This window comes from Anabas testudineus, chromosome 22 (assembly GCF_900324465.2).
Source record: "Anabas testudineus chromosome 22, fAnaTes1.2, whole genome shotgun sequence".
Classification (NCBI taxonomy): Eukaryota; Metazoa; Chordata; class Actinopteri; order Anabantiformes; family Anabantidae; genus Anabas; species Anabas testudineus.
This window is the reverse complement of record NC_046630.1, coordinates 5,389,612-5,411,637: the sequence shown is the minus strand read 5'-3', so window position 1 is coordinate 5,411,637 and position 22,026 is coordinate 5,389,612. Positions and strand designations below refer to the sequence as shown.

At 42.8% G+C, this 22,026-nt stretch overlaps 1 protein-coding gene across 9 annotated transcripts in view; it reads left to right on the top strand.

The window, feature by feature from the left end:
• Positions 1-22,026, top strand: part of syne1b (spectrin repeat containing, nuclear envelope 1b) — a 65,841-nt gene that overhangs the window by 36,313 nt on the left and 7,502 nt on the right. For all 9 annotated transcript variants that reach the window (XM_026339332.1, XM_026339324.1, XM_026339328.1 and 6 more), the window contains 57 exons: positions 277-2,437; positions 2,563-2,900; positions 2,992-3,136; positions 3,223-3,441; positions 3,524-3,792; positions 3,970-4,135; positions 4,234-4,389; positions 4,505-4,657; positions 4,758-4,940; positions 5,088-5,225; positions 5,354-5,539; positions 5,694-5,816; positions 5,915-6,097; positions 6,261-6,404; positions 6,541-6,729; positions 7,035-7,175; positions 7,273-7,386; positions 7,473-7,634; positions 7,846-8,040; positions 8,173-8,349; positions 9,297-9,488; positions 9,893-10,024; positions 10,166-10,266; positions 10,372-10,525; positions 10,657-10,785; positions 10,885-11,040; positions 11,174-11,383; positions 11,528-11,629; positions 11,728-11,847; positions 11,958-12,158; positions 12,270-12,443; positions 12,687-12,818; positions 12,956-13,152; positions 13,241-13,373; positions 14,009-14,191; positions 14,360-14,509; positions 14,799-14,975; positions 15,082-15,237; positions 15,334-15,489; positions 15,608-15,778; positions 15,971-16,104; positions 16,235-16,439; positions 16,618-16,800; positions 17,014-17,160; positions 17,274-17,428; positions 17,543-17,690; positions 17,782-17,876; positions 17,973-18,207; positions 18,625-18,819; positions 18,962-19,087; positions 19,276-19,431; positions 20,054-20,212; positions 20,372-20,538; positions 20,708-20,870; positions 21,218-21,405; positions 21,501-21,651; positions 21,755-21,937. In XM_026339332.1, the coding sequence (XP_026195117.1) occupies positions 277-2,437; positions 2,563-2,900; positions 2,992-3,136; positions 3,223-3,441; positions 3,524-3,792; positions 3,970-4,135; positions 4,234-4,389; positions 4,505-4,657; positions 4,758-4,940; positions 5,088-5,225; positions 5,354-5,539; positions 5,694-5,816; positions 5,915-6,097; positions 6,261-6,404; positions 6,541-6,729; positions 7,035-7,175; positions 7,273-7,386; positions 7,473-7,634; positions 7,846-8,040; positions 8,173-8,349; positions 9,297-9,488; positions 9,893-10,024; positions 10,166-10,266; positions 10,372-10,525; positions 10,657-10,785; positions 10,885-11,040; positions 11,174-11,383; positions 11,528-11,629; positions 11,728-11,847; positions 11,958-12,158; positions 12,270-12,443; positions 12,687-12,818; positions 12,956-13,152; positions 13,241-13,373; positions 14,009-14,191; positions 14,360-14,509; positions 14,799-14,975; positions 15,082-15,237; positions 15,334-15,489; positions 15,608-15,778; positions 15,971-16,104; positions 16,235-16,439; positions 16,618-16,800; positions 17,014-17,160; positions 17,274-17,428; positions 17,543-17,690; positions 17,782-17,876; positions 17,973-18,207; positions 18,625-18,819; positions 18,962-19,087; positions 19,276-19,431; positions 20,054-20,212; positions 20,372-20,538; positions 20,708-20,870; positions 21,218-21,405; positions 21,501-21,651; positions 21,755-21,937 (11,458 nt within the window). The remainder of the gene's footprint in view (positions 1-276; positions 2,438-2,562; positions 2,901-2,991; positions 3,137-3,222; positions 3,442-3,523; positions 3,793-3,969; positions 4,136-4,233; positions 4,390-4,504; positions 4,658-4,757; positions 4,941-5,087; positions 5,226-5,353; positions 5,540-5,693; positions 5,817-5,914; positions 6,098-6,260; positions 6,405-6,540; positions 6,730-7,034; positions 7,176-7,272; positions 7,387-7,472; positions 7,635-7,845; positions 8,041-8,172; positions 8,350-9,296; positions 9,489-9,892; positions 10,025-10,165; positions 10,267-10,371; positions 10,526-10,656; positions 10,786-10,884; positions 11,041-11,173; positions 11,384-11,527; positions 11,630-11,727; positions 11,848-11,957; positions 12,159-12,269; positions 12,444-12,686; positions 12,819-12,955; positions 13,153-13,240; positions 13,374-14,008; positions 14,192-14,359; positions 14,510-14,798; positions 14,976-15,081; positions 15,238-15,333; positions 15,490-15,607; positions 15,779-15,970; positions 16,105-16,234; positions 16,440-16,617; positions 16,801-17,013; positions 17,161-17,273; positions 17,429-17,542; positions 17,691-17,781; positions 17,877-17,972; positions 18,208-18,624; positions 18,820-18,961; positions 19,088-19,275; positions 19,432-20,053; positions 20,213-20,371; positions 20,539-20,707; positions 20,871-21,217; positions 21,406-21,500; positions 21,652-21,754; positions 21,938-22,026) is intronic.

The following is a 22,026-nucleotide window of genomic DNA, read 5'->3' as shown; positions in this document are numbered from 1 at the left end:
GTGTGTATTTAGGTGTGACTTTTTGTCAGCACATATTTCCATATCTTTTATTGCCATTCCCTAATAAGGAAAGAATACATCTTAACATTTTGGTCACAGTAAGAGGAGATTTTATAACAGCAATTCTTATGACCATTATTGTTTAGAAATGGTTTCAGATGTTTTCAAATTATATTTTTATTGTAACAATCAAAAGGCTTTCACAACATCAAGATTATGTGCACACTATATGTTTCAAACAACTATTATATAATGAATCATTTACTTTTGTCACAGAACGGATGCTGAAAGTTCATCTCAGCACTTGGAGGCTTTAAGGAAACTTGTAGTAACTCTGGAAGAACAAAAAGGTGCCCTTGAGGATCTTAAAGATCAGAAACAGAAAGTCATCCAACATTTGAACCTGGATGACAAGGAGCTGGTAAAAGAGCAAATCAGCCACTTTGAGCAGCGATGGTCACAAATGCAGAACCTCATCGAGAGGAAAATCCAGGACTCCGTGGTGACACTAGAGGACATGAGTCAAGTGGAAGCCCGTCTCAGAGAGGCACGGGATTGGGCAGAAGAGCAACAGCCTGCCTTGTCTGAAGCGATGAAAATGAGTCCTCCTCCTGAGCTGGCTCAGAGCTTCCTTTTTGACCACCTGAGCATCTGCAGTGAGTTGGAGGCCAAACAGCTCCTTCTGGCTCAGGCCATGGCCGACGCTGACAGGGTCTTGGCCCGTCTGGGTCTCAGCGAACGTCAGCACCTGCAGCAGATGATTTCTGACACACAAGCTGAAGTGGAGTCTCTCAGCGTTAAGGTGGTACAGCGCAGAAAACATCTCAGCAAGGCCTTTACAGAGAGGACCCAGTTTCTGATGGCTGTGTGCCAGTCCATTTCCTGGGTGCAGCAGAATGAGAAGAAGGCTCAGGCAGAGGAGTATATTGCTTTGTTACCTGATGACCTGGCCAAGCAGGTCAGAACATGTAGAAACATCCAAAGCAGTCTGAAAGCCTATCAGAGCGAGTTGACCTCCTTGTGGTCCCAGGGGAGGGATCTGATGAGAGATGCCAGTGAGGAAGAAAGAAATGAGATTCTCACAAAGTTACAGGAGTTGCAAAACATCTTTGACAAAACGCTTCATAGATGTGGCCAGAAACTTCAAGAGCTTGAAAAAGTACTTGTCTCTAGAAAGTATTTCAAGATGGATCTAGAGAAGATTTGCCAGTGGTTAAAACAAGCTGATATCGTCACCTTTCCTGAAATAAATCTGATGGTTGGAGATGCTGAATTGGAAGCACAACTACTGAAATATCAACTGATAGTTGAACAGGCAATAGAATATGAAAACCTCCTCCTAATTGTACAAAGAGCTGGACAGGAAATATTGCCCACCCTGAATGAAGTGGACCACTGCTATTTAGATGAAAAACTCAACACACTGCCGCAGCAATATAATAGCATATTAGCCCTGGCCAAAGAGAAACAGGAGAAAATCCAGCAGGCAATTCTTACAAGGAATGAATACACCTCTTTCATAGATGTCACTCACAAAGCACTTAAAGAGCTTGAGGAACAGTTCAATAATCTTGGCACACAGCCTGTAGGGCTGAAAACAGAAGAGGTTGTCAGTTTGCAGAGTGATTACAAAGCCATTCAGTCAGATCTGAGTAACCTTGGTCTAGCTGTGAGTGAACTGAACCAGAAGAAAGAGGGATTTCGTAGTACTGGTCAACCATGGCGTCCAGAGGAAATGACCCAGCTTGTGAGTCTGTACAACGGCCTGAAGCGGCTGGTTGAACAGAAAGTAGAGCATCTCGATGAAACGTTGGAGTCGTTTGAGGACCACAAGGCGATGGCTATGCAGGTTGACTCTGAGTTAAAGGCCACAAAAGAGCAGCTGGTTAAGGTTAATGCAGAAACCCAGTCAGCTGAGGAGAGGCTGAAGAACTACCACGCTCTGGCAGGGAGTCTCCAAAGTGCCAACTCTCACTTGTCAAGGCTCATGGAGCAGATGGACACTCTTGCACCCCGTGTGGACCAAGCAGCCCATGATGCCTCTAAGGAGCAAGTGGTTCTGTGGCAAGAGGAGCTGCGGTCTTTGCAGGCTGCAGTCGGGGAGCTGATAGAAGAGTGCGAGAACAGGTTTATTCAAAGTAAAGACTTTGAGACGGAAATGAAAAGGACCCTGGATTGGCTGCAGCAGGTCCGGGATGAACTAGGCTGCGCTGTGATTGTGGATGTGAGGGTGGAGAAGGTGCAGGAGGAGATCAGGAAGCAGCAAATCATGCAGGAGGAAGTGCAGTCTAGACTGAGGATTGTGGCTGCTCTTAGTAGCAGGGAGAAACAGAAGTATATTAGTGCCAATGAGCTTGTTCCAGCCCATGTAGATACAAGCCTGGAAGAAATGGCAAAGCTGCAGGCTGATGTTCAAAAAGCACTCAGTGCGAAACAGGTGGGATGATATTTGATGATATTTGTGTGTTTGCTATTTTAGCCTTAATGTCTGATTGCAGGTTTATACTAATATAAATGACATCAACAGTGTCTGATATCTTTTTATATTGTTTTTGTGTGAAGATTACTCTGGAGGAAGCCCTGGTTTTGTGCCAGAAGTACCACTTCAGGATGCAGTCAGCTTGTGAATGGCTGGAGGATGCTGTGTCCTTTCTGCAGCAAGCTAGTCTGGGTGTGGACGTGGAGAACTATGAAGAATGTCTCAGGCAGCAGGAAGACATCGTAGCCACAGAACAGGAGTTTCTCCTCCACCTGGAGGAATTGCAGGCCCTGTTGCCTCAACTGCAGAACATGGTGAACCCCACAGCTAAAGACCACCTCCGTGTGAGTGTTGATTCGGCAAAGCAGAGAGGCGTGGAAGTCCGAAATCAGCTCCAGTGTCACCAGGACGTCCTTCATAGGTAGTGAGAACAAAAGAACAATGTTGTTTGTGTAATAGATGATGTGGTCATTATTTTAATGCACTTCACCGTCACATTTTGTTTTACTTAGCTGTGTGGCTCAGTGGAAGTCATACCAGGAGGCACGCCAGACTGTCATTGAACTTCTGAATGAAGCTGAAAAGAAGCTGACTGAATTTTCCACTGCAAAGGCAGCCACAAGTCAAGAGGCTGAAGATAAGCTGCGCACTCACCGGGTATGAGGAATCATTGTCCAGTCCTTTTTTATGCAAAAACAGGTGGTGTTTTGTGCCTGATTTATCACTGTCTCTTACATTTCCAGTCCCTTGTATCACTGGTGAATGGCTTCCAAGAGAAGCTGAGTGGTTTAGAGGAGCAAGCTGCTCAGCTGGAGCTGGTGGGAAGCGATGCCAGCAAGGCCACCATCAGTCGCTCAATGACCACTGTGTGGCAGCGCTGGACCCGACTACGCAGTGTGGCTCGGGGACAGGAGCAAGTCCTTGAGGACACAGCACAGGAATGGTGGACTTTTAGAGAAAAGGTACTGTGTAATTGATTATTGAATGAATAACCAAGCTGTATTTACATAGTCTTTGCTTTCATGATTTTGATCTTTCTTATAGATGATGAAGGTGAGGGCAGTCTCTGATGAGCTCCAGAGTCGTTTCCCCGACAGTGCTGTGGAGAAGGCCTCCAAGGCAACCCTTCAGTCTCTATTAGACCAGCATGACTTGCTGAGTCAAGATTTAGAGAGGGAGCTTTCCTCCCTAACCCTGCTCCGGCAGTATGCCCTGAGTCTGCTGCATGATGTGGAAGTGCCTTCACCAACAAATGAACAAGACGAGCTGCCCAGCCTGAAGGAGATAAGAGCTGTACAAGATCAAATGGAAAGGTAGTGAGAGTATTGTTATTAATGACATTTGTATTTATTTTTTTTAAACAAATTACAATTTCAATAAAAAGTTATGCATAAACTGAATTACATTATTTAGATTAAAAACATCCATCTGAGCTATCAGAAATGAGCCCGTTCAGATTCTGATTAATGTCATTTTCTTTTTGACTCCAGCCTCCTGACACAGTCCAGGACCAAACGGGCTCAGGCAGCTCAGGAACTGAGGGACAGAGAGGAAGTGGAGAAGGAGCTTAGTGTTGTGAAAGCCTGGATCCAGGAGACCAGGGAATTTCTTCTCAATCCAACGCCAGACATTGATTCTCAACTGCAGGAGCTTGAGGTTTATCTTCTTCTTCTATTCAAGCTTACATTACCTACTGAGCATTTTATTACCTATTGTATTATTTCTTTTTTCTAACATCTCCTTGTTGTGCATAGGTTATACATGCAGATGTGATCACTTATCGACAGAATGTGGATAAATTAGCAGAGCAGCAACAGAGCAAGTACCTAGACCTCTATACTATACTGCCCTCTGAAATCTCCATGCAGCTGGCTGAAGTGTCACTAGCACTGGGTGCCAGTGAGGATCAGGTACTGCTTCATCAGATTAGATTTGATCTCAGTATATCTCTTTCACTTTGCATTAATTAGATTGCATATGACAGTTGTAGTTGTGAGATGTTTATATGTCTTATTCGTGTTGTAGGTTCTTTCTAAAGAGAGAGAAATTTTGAAAACCAGAGATATAAAAGAGGACTTCAGCAACAGAATCCATGACATCTCAGAGAAACTCAAAGCCATCTCAGCTAAATTCAAAGAAAAATCTCCAGATGTTGATCATGCCAAAGAAGAGGTCAAGGTGCGTTATTTAGTTTTGCATGGTGTTACTGTGAATGTGTAGTTTGTTTAGAAACATTGAAGCATTAAATATGATATCCATGTCATATTCCTTTGCACAGAGCCTGGCTGAGGACTTGGACTCCTATGGTCACACTCTGTCAGAGCTGGATTCTGATGTACAAGAGTTTGGCCGCAGAAACCCTCTGCTGGCTAAACAGCTAAGTGATGCCATCAGCAGGCTATCAGAGATGCATCACCACACCACACGGCTCGCAGACTGCAGGAACAACTGGCTCAAAAAGGTTTGCTCTTTCAGACAAATGTTGTACAAATGTTATTTTATGATGTCACATTCTCAAACTGTACTGTGTAGTTACAGCGTATAATGAAGCATGTTTTATTCTGTTGTGTGAACTCTAACCATGTGATTTCTAATCTTGGCTCTTCAGGCTGTCTGCTACTTAGATGAGTATAATGAAATGCTGGACTTCATTGTGAGGTGGTCAGAGAAAGCCAGAAGTCTGGTGAGGGCAAACATCATCTGGAACTCCTCTGTTCATCTGCAGGAGCAGATACGGATGTACCAGGTGAGTTACGGGTGTAGATGTGCACCCCCACCCTCAGGAGAGGCACATTTAGCAGGAAATCCATCCTTCTCTACCAGTAAACCACACTGACCATGCTTTTAATTCACTGCTTTGTTCACCACTCTCAGACCGTCCTGCGTGAGTCTCGGGAGCTCCACGGAGATCTGGAATCAATGGCGGAGAAAGTGGAGCTGCTGTCTGAGGTGCTGCACGTTGAGTCGATGAGCCAGCAGGTGTGTGAGCTCAGTCGAAGCACCGAGGAGCTTCAGCAAAACATCAAGACACGGCTGCAGAGCTTGGAGGATGCAGATAAGGTGGAGGAAAACAAATATATTTTCTAGTTTACTTGTTTGTAACATTTATTAATGACCTTCTTTTCATATTTTCACATTTGACTAGTAGTATTTTCTCTTAGGAGTGTACTGAAACATTGTGATTGATGTATCTGTACATATAATATGTCCTCAGAGTATGGAGGCCTTGGAGTCTGAAGTTAAGGCCCTGCATGTTGCTCTGGAACAGGTCCAAGCCATGTTGACCTCACCAGAGTTGGCACGCCAGAGCCTTAAAGAACAGCTGGCTCAGAGACAGGTAACTGTAGTACAAATGATCAGAAAGCAACTTGAATATGTACTTTGCATGTTCCTGTTAACATTTTCACACAATGTAATCTCTTCCTGTTTTTGCAGCGTCTTTTGGCAGATATGGAGGGCTTCAAGCAGCAGGTGCAGGCAGTTCAGCTGTGTCAGAGTGCTCTGCAGGTCCCAGAGGAGGTGATGCCCAGCCTTGCCATCTGTCGCACAGCTCTGCGTCTGCAGCAAGAAGCCAGTCAACTGCAGCACGTAGCAATTCAGCAGTGCAATATCTTACAGGTACAATAGGGGGCACTACTGCTGCAGGGCAGTTACTTTACATTGCTGTAGGTGCTGCTTTCAGATGTGTGGATGAAAATGAAATATGCTCTTGTTAAATACAGAAAATATATTAGTTCTTTTATTAATTACCTGTTCTCAAACACGTTCTGTTGTTACCCAGGAGGCAGTGGTGCAGTATGAGCAATATGAACAGGAAGTGAGAGACCTACAGGGGCTGATAGAAGAAGCACACCGTGTCATCCAGGACCGACCAATCCCCACTAATAACATCCAGGAGCTGCAGGCCCAGATCCTTCACCATGAAGTACGTTAAGTTCAACCATTCAGTGCTGTTTTCATTTCTGCACAGACTAAAACTTATCATCCTCTTGATAGATTTTAGACATGACACATCTTCATTATTGCATGAGTTAAACTGGGTATTTTCTGTTTTGTAATAGGAACTTGCCCAGAAGATTAAAGGTTACCAAGAGCAAATTGCTTCACTAAACTCCAAATGCAAGATGCTGGCAGTGAAGGCCAAGCATGCCACAATGCTGCTGACAGTCAGTGATGTGGAGGGACTTCCTGAGGGGCTGCAGGACATGGATGTGGACAAGTCGAAGAAATCTTCAGCACAGGCCGTCATGGTAATAATACATAACTAACATGTTAAACATCTGTTTGCTTTACTGTTGATGGCTTTTACTAATGACAAAACCTCCTGACTGATCCTGCTATCTCTGATTTGAGCTTAAAGAGTGCTAATTTCTTTATTTTTACTAATTAACTAGACCTTTTTGCACATTTGTTTTATAATGTGTTTTTTGCAGAGTGCACTGTGTCACTTTTATTTAAAAAAAAAAAAAAAAAAACACATTACATAAGACTAATCTTTCCCAATCCATCTTGCATGACTGCTTTTCTTTTAATGTTTTCTTGCGTGGTGCATCAGATGACGGCTGGTCGCTGTCACACCCTCCTGTCTCCTGTAACTGAGGAGTCTGGGGAGGAGGGCACTAACAGTGAGGTCTCCTCACCTCCTGTCTGTCGCTCTCCTTCTCCCATCACTCACACTGAAGCCACTATAAGCAAGGTATCAGCTTTTCCCTCCTGTCATTGTGGTCGTTTTTAAGTTGCCCATACTTGATTTGTCTCAGTTGCTGATGCCACTGTTGTGTTTTGTTTTTTAGATGGGAAGAGGAGCACTGACTAGAGCTCCAATCCAGGAATTGTATGACCCAACATTTGAATCTGTTGCAAACTTAGATGACTTGCAGCGCTCTTGGGAGACTTTAAAGAATGTGGTATGGGAAAAATAATAAGTTTTATTGTTTGTTGGTTATTAAATACAGTTATCACACTTCACTTTGTCCATCCGGTCTTTCAACAGATCAGCGAGAAGCAGAGGTCTCTGTATGAAGCTCTGGAAAAGCAACAACATTACCAGAGTTCACTCCAGTCAATCTCATCTAAAATGGAGGCTCTGGAGGCCAAACTGAGTGAGCCTCTGGGGGCCGATAAGAGCCCAGATAGCCACATAAAGTCCCATGAGGTGAGTCTCATATTAATATAAAGGTTAATAATAGTTGAGAACCTAATGGACAGTCAAATAATTACTGAGACTTAATTTAATGATGGTCTGTATATATCTGGGACAACTCTTGTCACCTAATTAATGTATAGTATAGCACATAATATACGTGATGCACTATGTGCATATAATACTACATAACCATATCAATATTAAACCATAATACTTTCAGGGTCTGACAGAGGAAATTCTGAGTGTACAGAAAGAAATAGACAGACTGCAGACAAGCTTCACAGAGGATCTGGCCTCTGATGCTGTGGAATCAGACATGGCTGACCAACTGGCCATGCAGTCCTCGCTTGCTGTGTTAGCTGAGAGGATGGCCACCATACACATGAAGGCATCAGGGAAGCAACAACTCTTAGAGGTAGTTTTTTAAAAGTGCATAATGACTTTCACTAATTAATAATTGTGATTTTTTTTTGATTGACTAGATATTACATTTGTGTTACTAAATCAGTATAATGTTGTAAGTAAAATGTGACATGATCTGTTCCAGGAGCGTGTAAGTGACCGTTTGGAGGGTCAACGTCAGGAACAGGCTATACAGCTCTGTTACACTAAAGCAGATGAACTGGAGCAGTGGTTAACCAGAATGTGCAGTGCTGTCACCTACATCCTTGACCCTAAACCCCTAGAGGAGACAGAAATGGAGGATCAGCTTGCTGAATGTCAGGTAAGAGCTCCCCCTGCTGCTCACTTAGAGAAAGTGGTGAAAATATGCATATTTTAGTTATTATATAACAATGTAAATTGATTATGAATATGGATGAGAGGGAATGTGACATCATAATGTGACAGCAAATTGTCAAGAATGACATAGACAGCTGTTTTCTAGGTGTTCAATCATTGCCTCTGCTTAGCCCATTAATGCAAAATTCAGAGCAGATTGTTTTCATCCATCTTGCAAAAAGTTTGTTTCCATTATCATGTATGGATCATCCAAGGAGGGCAGGAACATTAAGGAGAGTAAACAGGAGCATTAGCAGAGTTAGAGGGGAGTTTAGATGGCTGTTCTCTTAAGCAACAGAGCACCACTCTTAAGCAGATTATGCAGATATCCCTGTGTCACAGAGCTGTTTAGCAGCATAGGGCAGAGAAGTGAGGGGTGGTGGCCCGATTAACGGATCCTGCTGTTGGGATTGGTGTTGGTGACAAAGCTACTAGAATATCCAAGTAGGGGAATCCTGGAGAACAGGGCGGGGAAGACAGGAGGAGGGAAGAGCTACTGTCTTAGAAAACCAGTTGAAGCTAATGATTGTAGAGTAGTAGCTATGCTATTAGAAAATAAATGTTTCCTTAGCATTCACTGATAGCCGTCCTTGACCAGTCTGGACATTCACCATGGGCCTTTGCATGGATAACTGCTTTTGACTTTGACTAAGAGCATGTATGTAAAAGAGCATCAAGTGAAAAGGATTAGTGGTAACATGTTGCACAGGAGCTCAACCTGGCGAGGTGGGCCAAGGATGAAAGCAGAGGGAGAGATCTCCCTGTCCCGTGTCTGGGGGAACCTACTGGTGTGAAGGGTTCAGCCCGACGAGCAGGATTTGTTGAGGGAGGGGCTGCTGTAGGTGGTGAGACACCATGTTTGAGCTGGCCTCTCTACTCCTGATACTGCAGAACATGCTGCGGGAGATCGAAGAAAAAGTGCTGGCCCTGTCAGAACTGTCCATGCAGAGTGAGAACCTGATGCTGGAGGGCCGGATGGAGACCAGAGGCGAAGCTGAGCAGCTGGCTGGGAAGTTACGCACTTTGAAGGGTGGTCTGTTGGAGCTGCAAAGAATGTTACAAGACAAGCAGATTAACATCCAGGTGAGGTGTTGAACTACTTCAGATGTTGACATACTGTACACTGATATTCGTGCATGTGGTGTCCCAAACACATAACACTTCACAATACTGGTACCAGGTAGGATGGGTATCTTGCTCGTGATATACATTGAGATAAAATCATGTGACATTTTCCAAGTAATTGCACCATGAAGGACAGTTTTTATACTTCTAATAATCTTAGGGAATCACAGAAAGAATATTGAATGTTTGTCCTGATGCTCATACACTGGACTTCTTGCTTCAGTATTTATCAACATCCACTGATAATTTTGCAAAGCCCTGCAAATGTGAATTAAAATTGTATTACTCCATAGAACAGTTTTGTTTCTTAGGTGATGTATGTTAAGTAAACTGTGTTTTACAAACACTGTCTGGTCCAACAGGGATCTCTGCAAGAGCAGGAGGACAGTGAATCAGACTCCAGTCTCTCTCAGAGTCCTAATGTACAGGACTGGCTGGCTGAGGCCCGAACCACACGCTCCCAACAGCATCAGGACAGTCTGCAGAGGCAGAGGGTACATTTTCTAAAGATATTGTTTTAGTATTACTGTAAACTGACATGTTCAAATTGGTTGTCCTTTATGAAGCCTTTCGTTATTATTTTTACTTGTTTAATGTACAAACAGTTATTATCATGTTGCATTTTTGCTGTTTAGGAGCTGGAGGAGCAACTTGCAGAACAGAAAAAGCTGCTTCAGTCAGTTGCCAGCAGGGGAGAGGAGATTCTCACCCAGCAGGCCTCACCCAGCAGCACATGGTATTTTACATACAGTTATACCTGATATAAGTCAAATAATAAATAGCATTTGGTAATTGGTGTATCTTGCTATATTAAATAATTCATGATTCTGTCTCTGTGCAGCACAACAGAACCATTTTCACCAGCAGCTTTGATTGAGAGGGAAAATCAGGCTGCACAAGAGCAGTTCAGGCAGAGGTGGGAGAGCCTGAGATTAGAGTTGAAAACCAAACTGCAGCTCCTACAGAAAACCCTGGAGCAGGACCACAAACAGCCGGTACAAACTATTTAGTAGTATTTTTAATAGCACAAGTAGCACTAGAGGCAAACTGTTTCTTTGTTGTTTGTGCTACCTTTTATGATTCATTTTTAAGTACTATTAATGATTGTTGTGTGCTTTTCTTGCAGGTTTATTCCAGAGCCAGTCGTGTGTCCACAGCGGGATCGCTGTTTAAAGGAGACACACAAGTGGACCAATCCTCCTTGAAGACTTTATATGATAACTTCAGGCAGACAATAGATGACATGACCACTCAGGTTTTACTATTTCCATAACAACAACGATATTGTCATTGCTACTTTATAATACTTAGCTCTATATGTGCGTCAGCTGAGTTTTGCATCTGTGTGTCACAGTCCGGTGGTGGTGAGACACAGGTGGCGCAGATGGAACAGCAGCTCTACACAGCTGTGTCATCCACCTCCTCCTGGCTGGATGGTGTGGAGAACAACGTTTTCTCTGCCTCAGTCCTGATAGCTGAAAACGCAGACACCCAGCTTCATAAGCAGGAGGTAATCGGGGTTATTTGTGCAGCTTCAGCTTTAAAACCTCAGGTCACTTTGAGAAACGAAATCTCTACGTGCACAATGGAGTATGGAGCCGAAGTTGTAAAATAAATCCAACTGTTGACCATCTTCTTTTCAGACACTGGAGAATGATGTGAGGCATGTGACTGATGAGGTGAAGGTCAGCCAGGCTCTGCTAGCCGGGTCTTCAGGGTTAAGACATGAAGACCGGGTGCTGCTGGAGGACAACCTTGACTGCTTGAAAGAGAGATTAGGAACTCTGGGTTCTGCTTTGGGACATCGATGTGACCACATGAGAACCAGGGCACATGAGCTCATGGCCTATCAGGTTTGTTTTGAGGAATAATAGGAACCTAAATGTAAATGAAAATACACACAATAATTAACAATAATATGTCCGTGTATTACTTTATATCTAAAACACTTGCATACTAGTGTGGATATTAATTGTCAGATGTTATGTTTAATACAGACTGAATTGCAGTTTCTCCAAACTGCTTTCATTGAGACCAAGTGCCAGATCCTACAGGCCTTAGCTGGAGCCATGGATAGGCCAGCATCCAAACAACTGGAGGTAAATAGACAAGCAAGCACCCACTCTATTTTCTACCCTCCTATAGAGACGAGAAAATGATTGTGAATGTCATTCATTAGCACTGTTGTTTCTCTTAGGTTATTGCAAGCGCAGAGGAGAGCTTAAAAGATTTTGAACAGAGAATAACGGAGCTCAAAACCAGAGGAGCAGCGCTACAGGCAGATCAGATATCAGCAAACAAACTACTGAAGCTTCAGGTATTGTACTTTACAGCATTGTAGTATTTCCCATACTGTTAGATTATGTTACATAGATAAAAAAACAAAGGAAAATGGAGAAATGTTATCAACCGTATGTCTGTTTTCAGGACTCTTACGAGGAGCTCATGATGACGGTGGGTTCCCGGCACAGTGGCCTGAACCAGAACATGGCTCTGAAGGAGCAGTATGACCGTGCTCTGCAGGACCTGACTGACCTGGTGGACACAGCTATGGACAAGATGGCTGCCGATCACAGGATCATTGCCAGTTCTGTAGATGAAGTGCAGAATCACTTGGACAAACATAAGGTTTGATGTTCTGCTGAGTTAGTAGGATTCACAATGTGAAATGCTGGAGATAGACTACGAAAAGAAAAACAGAATTGTCAGTAGTGTGTTTGTGTGTGTTTTATTTTGTAGGAGTTCTTCCAAGGTCTGGAGTCCCATATGATTCTAACAGAATCATACTTCAGGAAGATCAGTGGTTTGGTGCTTCCCAAAGAGAGTCAGGTCTTGGAGGAGACACTGGCCGAGGCTCAGCGTGTGCTCAAAGAGGCACACAGTAAAGGAGTTGAACTGGAGTGTATCCTGGAGGTGAGATCACCTTTATCAGTTTATACACAATGTGTTCCACAGCTTAATATCCTTCAGTAGAAATAAATTATTACTGTTGCATTAGTAACATTCAGTCCAAAATGTGAAATTAATACTGGTTAGTTAGTAGTTTCTATGAAATAGTTTGTAGGAAACTGTCTTTGATTTTGTTGGTCGTCTTTATCTAAAGGTTTTTTGTAAGCTGTTTCAATTTAAAATTAAACATTTATTTATTTTTATCAGACTTGGTGCCGCTTGATACAGGATTACCAAAGTCTTAATCGCCAACTGGAGGCCGTTGAAGGAAATATCCCTTCTGTTGGCCTGGTGGAGGAGACGGAAGAAAGACTCGTGGACAGAATCTCATTGTATCAGGTGCAAACTGACATTGGATGAATAATACCATAATAGTCCTTAGTGGCTGTCATAGTCTTTGTTATTTAGATTTCATGCAGCACGACTGTAGTTGTAGTATTCAAATTTTCAAACGTGTGCTTCTAATTTCTGTAAAGGGCCTGAAGGCGAGACTGGCAGAGCACCAGCATAAACTGTATCAGGTGCTGGATGAGGGTAAACATCTCTTGCTGTCAGTTTGCTGTCCTGCTCTGGAGAATCAACTTGCACTGCTGGGGGAACATTGGCTCAACAATACCGCCAAGGTCAACAAGGAACTACAACGGCTTGAGGCCATCTTAAAACACTGGAGCAGGTCTGAAACATGTCTATATCAGAGACTTTTGCATGAGTAATTGCATATATAGATGTGTTTTTGTACTTAAATTGTTATTTTCTTGAAGGTATCAAAGGGAGAGTGCAGAGCTTAGCGAGTGGCTGCAGTCTGCTCTGGAGCGTCTGGAGTTTTGGAACACGCAAGCAGTGTTAGTCCCACAGGAGCTGGAAACTGTCCGAGACCATCTCTCCGCTTTTCTTGTGAGTCTACCTTGTGTTCTATTTGATTTGTTTGAAAATCCAGATCCAGAGATTTTCTTCCAGGAACAGTACAGCTACACCAGGGGTAGCTGCGGCTCTGCAGGACTGGGGTTGCCTACGGCTAAGTTAGACCTTTATACAGTCAGACACATCGACATGTTGGAGCTGCCCACAACTAAAACATGATTCAGTAAGACAGAAGTGTTAAGATACATGTCTGGGGGGAAACCCAGTGTGTATTGTATGAATGACATTTAGTATGATGTAGTGGTTTGTTGATCTCCATGTGGACATTAGTCCAATGTATTAATTATTAGGACAAATGGACAGCAAGCAAGCTGGGTCAAAGACACATTTTATATTTATCACGTTTTTCAGCTTTTAGTTCAGTACTAGTATTTATAATTGACTTATTAGTATACAGGGCACCGTTCAGATACAGTACTATATTATCATTATAATTATTATAGTAGCAGTGTTATGAGCAGTAGTTGTCGTGGATGTAATTCAAACTACAAACCAATCCTGCTGTGTCATCTGCAGTAGTAGTGTTACTGGTAAAAGTACTGTATGTAGTATTACCATACTGTATAATGATTGCATGTCTTGATGATTCCTGTCACTGTTTGTCTCAGGAGTTTTCAAAGGAAGTTGAGGGCAAATCCAGCCTGAAGAGCTCAGTGGTGACTGAGGGAAACCAGCTGCTGCGTCTGAAAAAGGTGGACACCGTGGTGCTGCGGTCTGACCTGGCACGCATTGACACCCAGTGGACTGAGCTGCTCACACGTATCCCAGTGGTCCAGGAGAAGCTGCATCAGGTATTGTCACATGCTACCAGACCTGGAGGCTTAGCTGCTCCAGGGCAAATAGGATTACTCCTTTGTGCTGCTTTACGTGTATACAGAAGTTTTTAAACTCCAGGTTGACGGCAGAAAGCATTAGTGTTCGTTTAAAATGCAAAACTAATGGGTTTAATTTCTTCTCAGATTCAAATGGAGAAGTTGGCCTCCCGTCATGCCATTTCAGAGCTGTTTAACTGGATATCCTTGATGGAGAATGTTATTGAAGAGGATGAAGAAAACCTTAAGAGTGCCGTGGGTTCAAATGTGATTCAGGATTACTTGCAAAAATACAAGGTAGTGGACTGTTTCTGAACTACTGTAATACTGAAATGGTTTGTTAAATACAGATTTTGTTAGACATTTTTTACTTAAATCAATAAGATATGATGTTCCTGTATATATATCAAGTATTTCAAGTAGTTAGAGTGTTTATGGCTATTATTTAGGCAGTTAAATACATCTGGATAGCAGCTTATTTCTTATACATATGTCTGAATGTAGTGGTGATGATTCTAATTATGAATCTGTTATCACGGTCTATCTGTGTTTTGATTCTAAATCTGCTGTTGTTTCCTCACTTTAGGGCTTCAGAGTAGATTTAAGTTGCAAGCAGCTGACAGTGGACTTTGTCAACCAGTCAGTGCTGCAAATCAGTGGTCAAGACTTGGAGAGCAAGCGCAGTGATAAGACAGACTTTGCAGAGCGCCTGGGAGCCATGAACCGACGCTGGCAGATTCTACAAGGTCGCATCAATGAGAGGGTGAGGCAGTGATGCTGTGTAGGAAAGAATTAAATCCATTGTCATGTACAAAATAATACAAAAACAGAATGGCACCTTTTATCCTGTAATTTTATAATACGCACAGATCCAGTTCCTGGAGAGTCTTTTGGAAATGTGGCTGGAGTATGAGAGCAGTGTTCAGGCCCTGAAGTCTTGGATGACAACTCAAGAGGAAAGGTTGAAGAGGAAACATCGAATAGAGGATTTAACATCTGTGCAGAATGCTCTCAAAGACTGCCAGGTTAGTTTCTCCTATGAATTACCGAAACATTTTGCTACCCTGTCATGTAATTCACACGTTCCGAGTATTGATCATTTGAAATTTATGACCTTTAAGGAAATGGAGGAGTTAGTGAAGGAGAAAGAGAAAGAGCTGGAGAGGGTGGAGGAGCAGGGCTGTGCCCTTGTCCAGAACAAAACCGATGAGGCCTGTGCTATTGTCATGGAGACGCTCCAGGGAGTGAATCACACCTGGGCTAACCTGGACCACTTGGTATATTCTCCCCTGTTCTCGTTCCACTCTTTTTAATGGTCTGCTTTGGTTGCACTCTTCTCTTTCCTGTCCCTTTGAGAATTTACTGAGTGTCACTGTGTGTGTTTTGCCTTGACAGATAGGGCAACTTAAGATCAGCCTGAAGTCAGTGTTGGACCAGTGGAGTCTGTACAAGCGGGCTTCAGAAGAGATCAATGGCTACCTGATGGAAGGAAGATATTCGGTGTCTCGTTTTCGCCTCCTCACAGGCTCGCTGGAGGCCGTTCAGCTGCAGGTGCAAAGTCTGCAGGTATGTTGACATGAAAAAGCTTTTGATTAGTTGAACTGTTCCAGCTCACTCAGGTGATAGTCACCTACTGTATCTACTGTGCATATTGAATACAGTTGCTGTGATGATGTTCATATTTACCTTTTTTTGTCAGGAAAATGTTCATCTTGTTTATCATAACTTAATTGAGCATTGTGTTTGTTACAAATTAAGGATTTACAAGAGGAATTGGAAAAACAGGAGAGCAGTTTGAGAAAGTTTGGTGCTGTGACCCACCAACTGCTGAAGGAGTGTCACCCCTCAGTGTCAGACTCTCTGAACAATGCCCTTAAGGATGTTAACGCAAGGTGATCTTTTTAAAAATCTTTCTTTTTTTAATTTCTGACATGGGTTGAGTAAAATCAGATTGTAGTACAACTGGATATTTTATCTACTGTATTACAAGGATACACTGATCGATGTTATATCTGCATTTAGATGGACTGGATTACTGGAAGAGATTGCAGAGCGACTTAGAAGCAGCAAAGCCCTGCTTCAGCTATGGCAGCGCTACAAGGAGCTATATGAGCAGAGCTGCAGCAATGTGCAGCTGCAGGAGGAAAAAGCAGATCAGCTCCTCAAGAGTGCCTGCAACAATGAAATTACTGATGAAGAAGTGTCTGGTTGGATTCAAGAATGCAGTGTAAGTGAGGCCACAGCTCTGCCGCTTCTCAGTCAGAGTTGTCTAAGCACTAAGTCTAAGTATTCTGTTTCCGTAAAAGCAGTTTCCTTTTTCCTGATTATTTTTGAAGTGAAAAATGATACATGCACTTTTTCCGTGAAAATATTTGAAAGGACTTTTATTGGTTGCGTTATCACAGGAGCTGGTCCGGTCCCAGGCTCCAGTGCAGGCCTCTCTGCAGGTTCTCCAAGAACTGGGAGATCAGCTGAAACAGCAGGTGGACACATCAGCAGCGTCGGCCATTCAGTCAGATCACCTCTCCCTGACCCAGCGACTAGCTGCTGTGGAACAGGCTCTTACCAGACAACTCACTACCCTACAGGTGAAAGAAACACACAGAATATAATAAATTATTTTGAGTCCAAGTTGTCCATTTGATAAATGAGTCAGCCAGAACATTGGTCAACCAGTCAGTTTTATTTAACTTCTTTGTTTGGTTTATTGTTCTCCACTGTGCTATCAAGTTTACAAAAGCAAGAGTAAAAAGAATCAACACTGAATCTGGAACTGTATACTTGTGTCTCTTCTATACCAGACTGGAGTCCAAGATTATGAAATCTTTAGCGATCAACTGGATTCATTGGGAGGTTGGATAATTGAAGCTGAGGAGGCTCTGAAGGTGCAAGATCCCAATGGCTCTACGAACCTGACAGCCATCCAGGATCGCATGGAGGAGCTCAAGGTTTCATTGTTTTATCTGTTTTCAGTTTGTGGAAAGATTTGACTTTGCTGATTGCTGGAATGGAGACTTTAAACAGTTATTTTAATTAAATGTTTTGTCTTGTCCTTCTACAGAAACTCATGCTGAAATTTAGCAGTATGTCGCCTGAATTGGAGCGTCTTAACGAGCTTGGTTACCGGCTTCCTCTCAACGATTCAGAGATCAAACGCATGCAGAACCTCAACAGGAGCTGGTCAACAGGCTCGGCACAAACCACAGAGAGATTCAGGTATGACACATTTAGATTTGTAGATGATACAGATTCAGAGACAGGATGCACTATACACTGCACAATGAAGAATGTACTAAGGTTGACTCATTTAAGTAATTTGTTCCCGTGCAGCAAACTTCAGTCCTTCCTGCTACAGCAGCAGACCTTCCTGGAGAAGTGTGAAACCTGGATGGAGTTCTTGGTCCAAACCGAAAAGAATCTGGCTGTGGAAATTTCTGGGAACTACCAGAGTTTGATTGAGCAGCAAAAAGCCCATGAGGTGAGAGCATATTTTAAAATGAAAGAGCCTAAAACAGCAACTGTATCTTAACAATTCTGGATAATAATTCCTTATTTTTGTTTACTTCCAGTTATTTCAAGCTGAGATGTTCAGTAGACAACAGATCCTACACTCTATCATCAGTGACGGACAGAGGATGTTAGAGCAGGGTCAAGTAGATGACAGGTAAAATCCAAACCGTCTACTTCTTGTTACTTCACTCACCAAGTTTATGCCACAAAAACACATCAGAAGTGTTATTATTTCTACTTCCTCTTGTAGAGATGAGTTCAACCTGAAGCTGGCTCTCCTGAGCAACCAGTGGCAGGGAGTAGTTCGGCGTGCCCAGCAGAGACGTGGTATCATTGATGGCCTGATTCGTCAGTGGCAGCGCTACAGAGAAATGGTGGAGAAGTTACGCAAATGGTTGGTGGAAGTCTCCCAACCTGCTGAGGCCCTTCAGGCAGGGACTACAGTGCCTCTACAACAAGCTCGCTCTATGCTGGATGCTGTCCAGGTACATAATGTAAAATCTGTCAGGGCACACTTCTTTTGTCTACCTACAGTAGATGCTGCAGGACATCTACTAATCTCTCTAGAGCTGGGACACATGCCCAATATTGATGAATGTTTTCCTCAATTCAGGAAGAAGTACTATGCAGCAAAGATCCTTTAAGACCATCTTAACTATGAGGAGTGAATAAACTTTTACGAACCCTTAAAGTACAGAGGGGCTGATTCAGATTTGGTGTAAAGTGGGCGTAAAGTTTTCATAGTCTCCTCACTCTCAAAATATGTGCACATCTAATGCACAAAACCAGTAATTGTACATTCATTGGCTGAGCAGTATCAGTATAGATTAACTCGCCTGCTGTATCTTAATTGTTTTTGTTAAATTACTCTATTCCCTCTGTGACTGTGGTTTCCGCTGCAGCTGAAGGAAAAGGTGCTGCAGCGTCAGCAGGGGAGTTACATCCTGACAGTGGAAGCTGGCAGACAACTGCTCCTGTCAGCTGATAGCCGGGCAGAGGTGGCCCTGCAGGCAGAGCTTACTGATATCCAAGAGCGATGGAAAAATGCCAGCATCTCCCTGGACGAACAGAAGAAAGAGCTTGCTACCGTATTGAAGGTATATGAGCAGCATGTGGTGCATAGAAAATTACTAGACTGCTTGAAGACAAAATGCAAATGTGTTTTTGAACATATACAAGAAATACAGATGCAACTCCTGTTTGTTGTCATATGTGTGTATGTTTATAATATTGTTACAGGATTGGGAGAAGTGTGAGAGAGGGATTGGTGGGTCACTGGAAAAACTGCGAGCCTTCAAACGGCAACTTTCTCAGCCTCTTCCTGATCACCATGAGGATCTGCAAACTGAACAGCTGCGCTGCAAGGTAACAGCAATTCAGTAATTACATGAAAAAATTTCTCTAAGGGCAATAATGAAGTATTAAATGTTATTATTGTTTTTATTGTTGTTATTATATGTGGATACATAAAGATTGACATTGTTTTTCAGGTCAGAAAGTGTTGCAGGATTTACTAAACAATTTTAATAATATGACTATTGGGTCAATAACAGGACTTGGAGAACACATTTGATGGCTGGACAGGTGATCTGGCCCATCTGACTGTGCTCAGAGAGTCCCTGTCCTGCTACATCAGCGCTGAGGACCTTTCTGTCCTTCAGGAGCGAATTGCACTGCTTCATCGACAATGGGATGAAATCTGCCATCAGGTATAATGAATCCACGCTTTTATATATTCACATTCTGTATATAGTGTATGCTGTGTACGCCTGTCTTCTGCAGTCTCTTTACTTACCACTTGGTGGAGTCAGTGTCAAACTAAATTAAAAGGTATAGATGCATCAAATACAGATGAGTACTATACCAGCCTGATTCATTCAACTGCAGTATATTCAGATAGGGCTTTTCACACATAGACATACTGTTCATTGTCTCATAAGTAGTAATCTGTGAATACAGTACACTCTGTTACTGAGTTCACTAAAAACTTGGTGTTGTCACTTTAGGAAGGAGGAACTCTGCTGCCTACATTCGTTTTTTTATGTTGCAAATTTGACTCACTCACAGTGAGCGCACAAAACCTGAAACCTCAAGTAAATGTTTTTGTCAGAGTTACATCCTGTGTTGAGCAGATAAAATATGCACACAGGAAACACACAGAAGCACACGCTCGCTGCTCGATGCAAATGAATCAGCTTGCGTGCATTGATCTGTGGCAATGCATCCTTTTGAGAATTTTGACATGAATTTAATTTTGTTAAACATGTTTAACAGGCGTTAATGGATTTTTTGCAATGCAGTTAATTTTTCTACTCTGCTGTGCCTTTGCAGCTGTCCCTGCGCAGACAGCAGGTGAGCGAGAAGCTGAATGAGTGGACTGTATTCAACGAGAAGTACAAGGAGCTCTGCGAGTGGCTTACCAACATGGAGAGCAAGGTCTCCCAAAATGGAGACATCAGTATTGAAGAGATGATCGAGAAGCTCCGCAAGGTAAATAGAAATGTTTCCGGTATTGTAAACTGTACATATTCATTGATCATTGAGCTTCTGCAACAAATTGCAGAAATGACTTTTGACTGACAATCTGTACATCATTCAAACGTTTAATTGTAGTATCTTTACACACTTGTGTATCACATTGTGTCCCAGGACTACCAGGAGGAGATCACTGTGGCTGAGGAGAACAAGCTACACCTGCACCAGCTGGGAGAGCGTCTGGCCAAGGCCAGCCACCAGAGCAAAGCGAGTGAGATTGAACAAAAGCTCAACAAAGTGAGCGACCGCTGGCAGCACCTCCTGGACCTCATTGGAGCCAGGTGAGAAGACACACACCTGTCTTGCTTAAATACTGTAGATGCAGAGATCGATGATATGGTGCACACAGAGTTTCATAAATTATGTTATTGTCATTTTTCTCTGTAAAGCACTTTGCCTGTTTATTTACAATTTGTTCTATAAATAAAATGAGCTTGTCTGTGTTTATAGAGTAAAGAAGCTGAGAGAGACACTGGTGGCTGTGCAGCAGCTGGATAAGAATATGAGCAGCCTGCGCTCCTGGCTGGCTCACATTGAGACTGAACTGTCTAAACCAATCACCTACGACTCCTGTGACTTCCAGGAGATTCAGAGGAAGCTTGATCTGCAGCAGGTAACATATTACAGTACATAAAATACATACAGTGCTTAAAATATGAATATACTGTATTATATATGTATTATTATACATTTTATGTTGTTATTGCTGAAATGGGAATGGGACAGCAATATCCAGAAATATTTTATATTGTTTAATTAGCTATTAATCTGTACTTGAATTATTTCAATGACTGTATTTATCTATGGAGGGATTTTTCAATTAAATCAACAAATCCAAAGTCATTGTTATAGCTCTATGTTGGATTATTTTTTACCTCTTTCTCTCTCTACCCTCCTCTCTTTCACGGTTTCCCGCACTTAGAAATTAACAATCTCCATCCTTCTTTTCTTCCCCGTCAGGAGCTCCAGCGCGACATAGAGAAACACAGTACAGGAGTGGCATCAGTACTAAATCTATGTGAGGTTCTTCTGCACGACTGTGATGCCTGCGCCACTGATGCAGAATGCGACTCCATCCAGCAGGCAACTCGCAGCCTTGATCGCCGCTGGCGGAGCATCTGTGCCTTGTCTATGGAGAGGAGACTCAAGTAATAAGATGATGAAACCCACTTGATGTTTTGTTTATTATTTGTGTAAACATTACATTAACCAACCTAAGCTAACTAATATTTCTCTCTGTTAGGATTGAGGAGACGTGGCGTTTATGGCAGAAATTCCTAGACGATTTTGCAAGATTTGAGGAGTGGCTGGCCACTTCAGAAAAGACAGCAGCTCTGCCCAACTCCTCTGGTGTTCTGTACACTGTAGCCAAGGAGGAACTTAAGAAGTTTGAGGTACCAATACAGATGTGTAAACTATTTACAATTTAAACTCAGTATTTGCCTTACTCTGTATTAACAGACAAGAAACAATGCGTGTCTGGATGTGTTTTTGTAGACCTTTCAGAGGCAGGTCCACGAAGGCCTGACCCAGCTGGAGTTAATCAACAAGCAGTATCGGCGACTAGCCAGAGAAAACCGCACTGACTCTTCCTGTCGTCTGAGAGAGATGGCCTACGATGTCAATCAGCGATGGGACAACCTGCAGAAGAGGGTGGCATCCATCCTTCGCAGGCTTAAGGTGTATATGTTGATATGTTATTTATTTATTGCAAATTTTAATCATCACATGCATCAGTAAGTTCTCTTCTCATTTGCAGTTTTTGCCAG